This window comes from Panicum virgatum, chromosome 8K (genome assembly GCF_016808335.1).
Source record: "Panicum virgatum strain AP13 chromosome 8K, P.virgatum_v5, whole genome shotgun sequence".
NCBI lineage: Eukaryota > Viridiplantae > Streptophyta > Magnoliopsida > Poales > Poaceae > Panicum > Panicum virgatum.
In genome coordinates this window covers 54,320,032-54,331,270 of record NC_053143.1, presented here as the reverse complement: position 1 = coordinate 54,331,270, position 11,239 = coordinate 54,320,032, and the positions used below count along the sequence as shown (strand labels likewise).

Here is an 11,239-nt window from a genome sequence, read left to right as displayed (position 1 = left end):
AGACCGGTCTCCATGATCTGCATGGCACTATGATTACTCGACGTAGATCGACCGATCGGACCGTTAGCCTAGACCGGTCAGACCGGTATGCGCCCAGAATAAAATTCCTGAGCTAAGGCTGTGTGTTAAACCCCCCCCCCCCTCAAACCAAATCCTCAATACAATTTAAAAGTTAATACATGCCATGATGCACAATGCAATGCATGAGCTCCTATGAAAACTTTCAAATGCAACCGAAAAATTCAATGACATGATGCATGAGCGCCTTACGTCCTCCTCTTAACGAAAACCAAACACCTAAATACTAGCATAAACCGTATATAGGGCTTACTACGAATAAACCCACTCTTATTAGGAAACCAATCTCATCCTAAGTCAGAAATTCATTTTTTTTAGTTTCTAATATTCAAAAATTAATCATGCTCGTACCATCCCTAGTGCGTTTCGGCTCTGATACCAGCTGTGACGGAACCGCCAAATTAAAACTCTAATTAAGCGTAATGGCCGTCATTTGAACACATCGGGCGCATTAGCTTAACGGCTTAATTTGGCGATCCTTTTTCAACCCACGGCCCGATCGAAACAACATCAGTAGGCTCACGCGAAGGTGGGCGCAGATGGTACAAGCACGACACAATACTTAAAAATACATGAGCGAACACGATACAAACATTAAGTTTTACAAACCGAGCTCCAATATATATATATATATATATATAAATACAAATAATTTACAAAACTTTACAATAGATGGGACTGAAATTTTAAATAGGAAAGATCCTACAACTATTCTATCTGTCATCAGATCTGATCCTCCACGACCGGTCGGACCGGTTCACCCAACCGGTCGGACCGGTCGGCACCACGCTGCCGACTCCACCGGTTAGACCGGTCCTACGGACCGGTCAGACCGGTCTGCGCAAAACAGAAAGGCTGCACACACAGCCCTCCAGCGTACAACTCGACAATGCCCTAACCTAAGGGTCTCGCTCCAACACCTCCCACCCCTCTGCATCCCGGCAGATGAACTTGACACAGCAGGGGCAGAAGTCGACGTCCGGGTGCCCTGAAACGATAATTGTGGCAACAAACCCTGAGTATACTAATACTCAGAAAGGCTTACTCGACCAGGGGGTATAACTTAGCCCACATATCTAGACATGCAAAACTTTCTTGCTGGTGGTTATTTTGCATAAAAAGCTTCTAAAATGAGTCCTTATTTTTCTACTTTTAGCTCCAAATTCTATATACTAGCCTCATCAACTAGAATTTGCACCTGCTAAGCAATCATAACAAACATAGAATAATATCTCATGATAGTCACTTCCAATCATTACTAAAATTCCAAATAGCATTACTATGATGCGGTGCTGAGATCAAGGTGCTCATATCCGAGAGCGACTGACGGCGAATCGATCCGATTTAACCTTGCAAGGTGGACCTAACCAACACGGCACGTAAAAGCTCCGTCGGACCACACGCACCAACCCTTCCCCTCCCCACCTCGAACTACAGAACCACCCCACCTTCATATAGTCAGCCGAGCTCAACGTGAGACCACCAAAAGTAAACATATGCATCCCGTTTCTCCGCGACTACTCGACTCGCCCTACGGGGTGGTGATGCAGTTCTGTACTTTCGAAGCAAGGCAGTACTAGGCTTACCGGTTTCGACTACCTCCTACTCCCGGCATGCGGTTAGTACAATTCAAACTCGATCACAGGGCCAGACAATGAACGGTCCTTAACCGACACAGACGGGGCTAACCTCTCCCCGCCCGGTCTCCAACTTCTTTTCCTTTCTTACCTAATTCAACATTCCATAAATTTAAATTAACTAAATGCCCTATATCTCGCGAGTGACCCGAAATCACTCGACTTCTACCGAGTTCTATTAAGCATAGCATTTATATCGTCTTCTATATACTAGTATAACTCGAGGAAACCTAGGGATCATGCAACTAGGGTTTCAAACAAATCCTAAACCTAATGCACAAGTAGTAGAAACATAAATATAGGTGTCATAATTTGAAATAAAAGAATGTGCACCGAGGCCTGCCTTGCGTCTGCTGCTCAACACTAGGGTGAGTTGGGCCTTGGGCCGACTCCCCACGAACCTCCTCCTGCGGGGCTTGCCCCTGCGGCTCCTGTGGCTCCACAACCACCTCGTATACGACCTCCTCCGCCGCGGCTGCTACACGTATGCATATGCGTATGACATGAGAATACATGCATGATTTTATAAAAATTACAAGTAACCCATAGCCAAATACAATTCTAACTTTTTGCATCAACTAACCCTAATTGAACCCTTCTCAGCCCTGCTATACCGGTCAGCCCAGTCCACCCGACCGGTCACACCGGTCCTACTCAACCTACCGTGACACCAGTCAGACCGGTCCCTCCGACCGGTCAGACCGGTCCTAGCCAGACCAGAACCTAGAAACCTTGGTGCGGCGAAAATCGCCCACCAATGCCAAATAACTTCTAGGATCTAGTTCAGGGGTTCATGATGATGCTTTTGACCAGAGGAAACCACCTAAAACCTTCTAGAAAAGGAGATCGATTCATATCAAGCAAAATACCTTGAGAGAAGCTTTCCCCCGTGGAGAGCTTGAATCCACAGCACCCAAGGGAAGGAATCGAAGAGATGAAGCTTCCCCACGCCGATTTGATCCGTTCTAGGCCTTGGAATCAAATGGAGGGGGAGGTTTTGGGCTCTAGGGTTTGGGAGAGAACATGGGAGGGGGAGAGCTCGGGAGGGCAAGCTGAGAGAGCTGGAAAGGGTGAATGGGTCGTTGGGAGTGAGAGAGAGAGATTTAAATGCTGTAGGCCCAAAACGGTTGACATCGGGCAGACCGGTCAGACCGGTTTCCGCGACTGGTCAGACCGGTCCGGCCCCGGCTGACAGGAGATGTTTAAGTTTTGTGCTTTGCCGTGTGAGTTTTAAACTAATGACTTTAATTAACTTAATTACCATAGATTAACACCTGGGTGTTACAAGGAGCTCCATATATATTATTGCATCCACCAATAGCCAAATACTGGAGCGACACGAGGCGCTCCATATTTTCTGGCAAGCGGTCCCAGTCGCACTCCACAAAGTGGAGCTTACGTAGGTGAGTGAAGAGCTCGCTATCTACAGGAATAGATGCCAATCGGCTGCAATTAAAACAGAGCTTAAGTTTTTGCAGGCGCTTTGGGGCGTCTGGGTGCTGCCGACTCAACATCCAGCTAGGATACCTTGAACCCTTGTAGCCCTCGATAACAAGCTCTACAAGATCCTTCGGGGGGCAAAGGCCCTCAAGTACCTCTGCTGCGACGTCTGGGTTGCAGGTATTATTACCGAAGTCCAGCACCAGTTGTGTGACTCGCTTCATGTGGGCAAGCTGAGCTTCAAGAGCTTCTTCTTTGCTTCTGACAATCCCAAGACCCGATATCTGCAGAGTGCCCCGAAGCTTGTTTAGGTGCTTCAGCTGCTTCAGCTCGTACCCATGTTCCCCCTCTACTTCGAAGCGTGGCAACGTTCGGAGTGACCTCAGCCTGCCAACATTGGGGAAATACAGCAAAGGAGAGACGACGTGCCGTAAATGGACGAGATTAGCCATATGTTCAGGACAGGGTATCATCGTGTAGCGAGAACCACGACGGACATCTATGGTCTGCATATGGTAAAGCTTGCTAAATGTGCTTGGCAAAATCAACTCTGTAGCGAAACTGGGAAAATGGAAAGCAAGATAACGTAGATGCTTCATCCGATCAACAGATGCTGGGACTAACACCACTTTTGGCTCATGTTTTAGTTTAACGATCAGCACCCGCAGTCCAAACTTTTCCCAAGTCCATAACTTTTCTCCGCGACAACCTTTGCTCCAAAGGTCCTAGTCTTGATGAAAACATGGTGGACCCCTGACGGGATATCTTTTGGCGAGCCACTCAAATCAATTCTGTGGAAATCACTTCCGGCAACCCTCTCTGCCAACTCGTGGAGCAGGTCATGAATTGTGAATTCCTCAGTCTCAGTGCCAAAGATTGTTCTTTGCACTTGCAGATGCAGAAACGAGAACGTCAGTAACTCATCAATGTAGCGATTGGCTACATCTCCCAATTCCTCTGTTGCATTACGCCTTGTGCTTACAAACCCCTATGCTATCCAGAATCCAGATACGAACCAACTCATCTCGTTTTAACTTGTATCCTCTGGGGAAAGTGCTGCAGCATGCAAAGCATCGCCCGATGTCAGCACCAAGCTGCTGATAGCTCCACCACAGAGCGCCCATGGTGTTGCTCAACATGTCAAGGTTTGCTGTTGTTTCCCAGAAACCGATACTTGTGTTGCTCCGAAGCCTCAGTGCTACTGTTACTGCTGCAATAGGTGAGCTGTGTAGTTTTTTCGCAATCTTGCTCCCAATCCTTTTATATTGTCCATCAACATCATCCTTTTATATTCACCAGAGGGGGGTGAATGGGAGCCGATCAAAATTTCTTCGAAATTCGAATCGTCGGCATATATCCCAAAATTGTCCAAACCCTCAAGCGTTCTGACCAAATATTGGAGTAGCTATTGAAAAGCTAACCCAACTCAAAAGGGCTCGAACGAGCGAGCGAAACCACAAAGCAAATCGGAAGCGAATCGGGAAACTGCAGAACTGATCTGCCTGGACCGGTCTGACCGGTGCGCTCTACCGGTCTGACCGGTGCGCTGGACCGGTCTAACCGGTCGTGCCTACCGGTCTGACCGGTAGCACCAGGAAAACCCCCGAGAAATTGGATGAAAATCGGTGAAACTTGGGGGATTGCTTCGCCCCTACCGCGTGAACATATCCCCAAAAGATCTCGTCCTAAAGATCAACGATTTTTGAAAATTATGGGGGAGATCAAAAGGGATTGGGGTTTTCTCAACTACTCGAAAACTTCAAATCTGAAGAGCTCGTGATTCCAGAAGATTTGGCACGCAGCTAGTAGCACGGAAATCACTCCAAAGAGCCCTACGAACCGTCGCAATCAAGTGTATCAAAACCAACACGAAAATCCATCACAAAAAGCACAAGAGGGACGGGATTGGATTGATTCAAAAGCCCAGAGGGCACAAGGAGGATAGGGTCTCCTTTCCCAATCAAATCCAATACAAACTTTCACAAATCCATGGACAAATCTACTCTAAAGAGAGAAACAGGGGGAGGAGAACACAGGGGCGGCGGCCTGGAGAAACAGAGAGTCCACGAACAGACTACAAAAGCCGCAAATAACCTAACACAAGTGAAGGGGTATTTATACCCGCGGGACCGGTCAGACCGGTACGCTGGACCGGTCAGACCGGTTGGTTAAACCGGTCAGACCGGTGCCAGGGACCGGTCAGACCGGTTGGCCTGCAGCACCCCCTGTACAACGATCTCATCCGACGGCCGAGGTTCTTTCTTCGAAACGAAGTCTTCTCCGCGGTGCCGCCGTCTTGATGAAGATCCAGTCCGCGGTTTTGGTGGGTCCGCGAAACCCGGGTAGGTGGCCGGTTTTGAGAAAACCGCCAAAACCTCACGCGCGGGAAGATTCCCGCCTCCGCGCCGTGGCCCTAGACGCCGTTCCCGCCTCGGCCTTCTGACGGCCCTAGACGCCGCCCGACGCCCGTCACCTCCTCGCCCGCAGCGAGGCCCTAGACGCCGTCGACGCCCGTCGCCTCCGTCAGTCCCGAGACCGACGCCCGTGCCTCCACGACTTGGCGTCTTCAACCGCCGTCAGCCTCCTTGGTTTTGTGGCACAAACCAAGAAACCCGCCTTCCGTCGCCGCTTGCGCCCTCGATCCAGGAGTGGACGCCACAGCTGCCGCCCGGTCCGAGCTCCGGTCCCGGCTGCCCTTTACCGCCGTCCACCGTACGGTCCATCGGCCACAGCACCTCCACGGCAGCTCCCCGTCGACACTCGACGCCCGTGTACCTGCAATCCAAAGACCAAGCGCACGATCACACCGCACGGTTGACAATTCACTCATCACAAGCAGGATAGAGTACTCAACATTCCTCAATCTCCCCCTTGATGAGTGCATTGTCAACACACCACAAACGAACCAAGAGAAGTGTAACCAAAGAAGAACAAAGAAGCACGAAAGAGAAGAACTCAAGCAAGTGACAAAAAACTCAGAAAAGCAAGAGCAGTCACTTACTCAAGCAAAGATCGATCCCCTAAGACAAGGGCAACGGCTCGACGCAATCGATCAAAAGCCAAAACATGACTCCTCAAAGACAGAGGTAACGCTCGACGCAGTCATGCAAGAAGCAGAGTGAGAACGAGGAAACCAGAAGCCAAACCAAAGCAGAAACTCCTCAAACAAAATTTTTACCCCTCACAAGTGCAACTCTCCCAAAATGATGCACTCTCAAAGCCCTGTGCACAACAAGTTTTTCAAAAATCAAACAAGTCTCCCCCTTGTTCGATCACTTCTCTCAAAATTCTCCCTCTTGTTGGCACATGCACACATCAAGGCTACAAAGACCTAAAGCTCCCCCTGAAGCTGAGACTCCCCCTAAACGGATGCTATGCAATGAATGCAATGCAGGAGGTGTAAGTGAAAGCATTCAGGGATACAAAGATATGAGCAACATCTAGTCTCAAGCATGTGTGCATCCATAAACAAGACCTGCATCTAGCTCAACAGGGTATATCAAATCAGTCTAGAGCTAGGCAAGTTCAGTTTAGGAGAAATAAAAGCATCACCCATGATCTAGCACTAACAAGTAGGGAATGAAAAGCAGTGCTACTCAAACTCATACATGTGAGCCAAACCAGCCAAAACATGTTGCGAACATTCATTTTCAATTAAATTTGTATCAAGCAATTCTTAATGCCAGGGGTTGAAAGCTTGTCATGCTTTACTTAGCAACGAGGCCAAACCTATGCCAAAAGACAATCAGAAGCTTAAAGCACTCGTTTCAGTCATGCACAGCCTTGCCCGGGTTCTCACAAGTGCAAAGTGAGCCGTCCCGAAAGCTCGATCAGTGCGACAAGCAATCCCACCTGGATCTTTTCAATCCATTTCATGAGCAGTTCAAGCAATTTTATCAGATTTAGATCATTTCAAGTATGAATTGCTGAACGAAAAGGCACACTAGCATGAATAAGATAGCAAAGCACATCAACACGCCCTAACATACTAGTAGCCAAGACAGGGTGATCATGTTTTCAGATTTTCAAATCAAAATAGCTTAACTCAGATGATGTCATATACACAGTGGAGCAAGCTATACATGATCAAATTTATCAACTCACACTAGCAGGCACTAGAAGATCATAGCAAGGTATACAAGAATGCTAGTGCAAGTGAGACAATGCAAAAATGCAAAAATGTACAATGCATATGCACAATGCAACTACCAAACCTAGAAAACAAAGAGAAGCAAAACAAAGACCTACCAAGCTAATCAAAACAAAAGTCAGCAATCAAAAGGGGTAACAAACCCCAAGCTCCCCTCGCAAGCGAGCAAAGGTGTCCTGCTCTAGCGGTTTGGTGAGGATATCTGCGGTTTGCCTCTCTGAAGGGACATGGATCAGGTCTATGTGTCCTCTTTCATGGTTATCTCGCAGGAAGTGGAATCGGATATCTATGTGTTTGGTTCTGGAGTGTAGGACAGGGTTCTTTGCAATGCTAATGGCTGACATGTTGTCTATAAAGATGGGAACCCTACCAAAACTCAAACCATAATCCTGCATGGTTTGTTTCATCCAAAGTATCTGGGAGCAGCAGCTAGCAGCGGCAACATACTCGGCTTCTGTGGAAGAAAGCGCTACGCTAGCCTGCTTGCGAGAGGACCAAGACACCAAAGATGTACCGAGAAAATGACAAGTGCCGGATGTCGACTTGCGATCCAACCGACACCCACCGAAATCGGCATCAGAAAAGCCCACCAAAACCAGAGAAGAATCCGCAGAATACCAAAGACCAAATTCAGGGGTGAATTTCAGATACCTGAAGATGCGTTTCACCACCTGCCTGTGGGAGGTGCGCGGCGAAGCCTGATACCGTGCGCAGAGGCAGACGCCGAACTAGATGTCCGGTCGCGTCGCCGTCAGGTACAGGAGCGAGCCGATCATGCTCCTGTACTCCTTCTGGTCCACCGCCTCACCATCCAAGTCCTCATCAAGCGCCGTAGATGTGCCGATCGGAGTCGGCTGAGGAGACAAGTCACTCATGTCGAACTTCCGCAGCAAGTCTCTAGTGTACTTGGCTTGATGGACAAAAGTGCCCTGAGGAGTTTGCTTGATCTGCAGCCCGAGGAAGAACTGCAACTCACCCATCATGCTCATCTCGAACTCCCTGGACATCTGCTCAGAAAACTTGGACACAAGAGCATGAGAAGAGCCACCAAAGATAATATCATCCACGTATATCTGAACCAAAAGGAAATCAGTGCCAGATCGCATGAGGAACAAAGTTTTATCAACACATCCCATTTAAAAGCCCTGAGCCAGCAAAAAGGTTTTCAATCTATCATACCAAGCTCTAGGTGCCTGTTTCAAACCGTAAAGAGCTTTCTGGAGTTTATAAACACGGTTTGGAAACTTGGGATTTTCGAAACCAGGGGGTTGCTTTACATAAACCTCTTCTTCGATAAAACCATTCAAGAAGGCAGATTTAACATCCATTTGGAAAACCTTAAAACCTTTGGAAGCAGCAAATGCAAGAAAGATTCGAATAGCCTCCAAACGAGCAATAGGAGCAAAGGTTTCCTCAAAATCAATACCCTCTTTTTGGCAAAACCCCTAGGCAACAAGACGAGCCTTGTTTCGAACAACCAAACCATCCTCACCCTGCTTGTTTTTGAAAACCCACTTCGTTCCGATGGGATTACAAGCAGGTGGAGGCTCGACTAAAACCCAAACTTGGTTTCTTTCAAAATTTTCAAGTTCCTCATGCATGGCATTGACCCAATTAGAATCAGAAAGAGCGTGTCCAATATCTTTGGGCTCAAAAGAGGCAACAAATGCTGAATGAGCAAAGCCAGCGATACTTGTTACCTTGGACCTGGTGACTCGCTCGTTGAGATCACCTAGCATCTGTTGAGGTGGATGGCGACGCTGAATATGTCGCGGTGCTTCCCGTGTCGAAGTCGCCTCCTCCTCAACCAAAGCTGGTGTCTCCTCAGGATCAGCTGGTGTAGCCTGAGTCACCTCCTCGAACAACCCCCGTGAAGTAGACGTAGTCGGATCGGGGCCATCTTCATCGTCCGAGCTCGTAGCAGAGATAGCTGGGTCCACAGCACGCGTGGTAGCCTCAGCCTCGCCATCTGCAGCTTCTTCCTCCTCATCTTCAAAGATGGAGGTGCCGAGCTCATCATCTCCTGCAACTTCAAAGACAGAAGTATTGCACGGTGCAGTCTCGTCTAAAGTGACTTCACAAGTCTCTCTGACGATGTTAGTATCAATAATCAGCACACGGTACGCTCTAGAGTGAGAAGCATAACCGAGAAAAATACCGTCAGACGAGCGAGACTCAAATTTATCAAGATTTCCATCTTTCAGCACAAAGCACCGGCAACCGAAAACTCTGAGATGGTCAACACAGGGCTGGCGTCCAAACCGTAACCATAAGAAGTCCTGTGCATGAAAGCACGCAAGAAAATGCGGTTGGACACGTAACAAGCGGTGTTAACCGCCTCAGCCCAGGATTTGCGAGGAGTCCTATGCTCATCGAGCATCGTCCTCGCCATCTCAACCAGCGTCCGATTCTTCCGCTCTACAACTCCATTCTGCTGTGGAGTGTAGGGAGAAGAATACTGGTGTTCAAGCCCTTGATCACTGCAAAAGGCGTCAAAACGAGCATTTTTGAATTCTGTGCCATTATCACTGCGAATCGCTCGCATGGACTGGGGTAGCTCGTTTTTCAACCTCAAGATCAAGTCTCGAACAAACTCGAAAGCCTCATCCTTGGTTCTCATGAAAAAGACCCAAGAATAGCGAGAAAAGTCGTCCACGATCACAAGAACGTACCACTTCCCACCAACAGACATCACCCTGGAAGGACCAACAGTGTCCATGTGTAGCAACTCTCCAGGGTGAGAAGTCATCACCTGATTAACAGGCGGATGAGAAGCGGCAATCATTTTCCCGTGGCGACACGGATGGCAAACAAGGTTCTTCTCAAACTTCAGTTTGGGCAATCCTCGGATCAGGCCAAGTGAGCTCAATCTCGACAACAAATAGAAGCTCAAATGTCCTAGTCTCCTATGCCACTTCCACAAATCAGAAGAAGGACCAGCCATCAAGCAATGAGAAGGGCCAAAAGGAGTTCTAGAGAAGTCAACCAAGAAAACTCGATCGCGAGGTGTAATCCGGCATACCAAATCTCCCCTGGAATCCAAAACACGCGAACATCCCTCCTTGAAGCGAACCTCAAACCCCTCATCAAGAAGTTGCGAAACAGAGAGCAAATTAAAACCAAGATTCGAAACCAAAGCAACTTCTCTCAGGGTAAAGCGATCAGAAACTCGAACAGCGCCAAGTCCACGTACCTTTCCTCTTCCATTATCCCAGAACACAATGTACTCCTTTGAGCGCATCGGGGTGAGGCTGGAGAACCATTTGTCATTTCCGGTCATGTGGCGCGAACAACCGGAGTCCATGATCCACCTGTTCTCCAAGCCTCCGACCTGCACATCAGTAGTGAGACAAAGGGTGAGCAAATGTCTCAACACTGGGGTTAGCAAAGTGAGAAGCAAACCAGTGTCGAGCCATTTGCTCTACAGAAGGGTTAGCAAAACCAGACATAGCGTATCCCCCGTCCTGTCTACCGCGTGACTGACGAACACCACCGCGAGTAAAGCGTGGAGCCTCAAAACCTCCTCCAAAGCCTCGGTCTCGTGGTCCATAGCCGTACTGAAAACGACCAGGAGCACGGCCGGCAAAGCGACCACCCGCTGGAGCACGGTAACCACCACTGTCTCCCTGACCTCCACCTACACGGCGCGCCCTAGCATCTCGCCTATCACCACACCGAGAAGGACCATGCACCCGAGCAGAGTACATGTCCGCGTTCCGTCTCTCCTGCTCTCTCCTCACAGCCCGCTTCCTCCTGAAGCAAAACTCCTCCAGGTGACCTTCCCTGTCACAGAACTCGCAGTGGTACCTCACCTCACGCTTGGGAGGTGGAGGCCTAGCCTGCGGACGGGGAGGAGCAGCCCTCTTCTTCTGGGCAACCTGGGCTGTGGCAGCAGGGAACGTGTCGAGGGGGTTCCTCAGCGCATTGGGCTTTG

The 11,239-nt window shown here is 48.9% G+C and overlaps 1 protein-coding gene across 1 annotated transcript; it reads right to left on the bottom strand.

The window, feature by feature from the left end:
• Positions 1-2,968: 2,968 nt before the first annotated feature.
• On the bottom strand, positions 2,969-3,817 carry LOC120645978 (putative disease resistance protein RGA4). The gene has a single exon (XM_039922678.1). The coding sequence runs from the start codon at positions 3,752-3,754 to the stop codon at positions 2,969-2,971; it is 786 nt and encodes a 261-aa protein (XP_039778612.1). The 5' UTR covers positions 3,755-3,817.
• Between the last annotated feature and the right edge of the window lie 7,422 nt (positions 3,818-11,239).

Coding starts and splice junctions, on each gene's coding strand:
- LOC120645978 (XM_039922678.1), bottom strand. CDS start 3,754: ATGAAGCATCTACGTTATCTTGCTTTCCATTTTCCCAGTTTCGCTACA.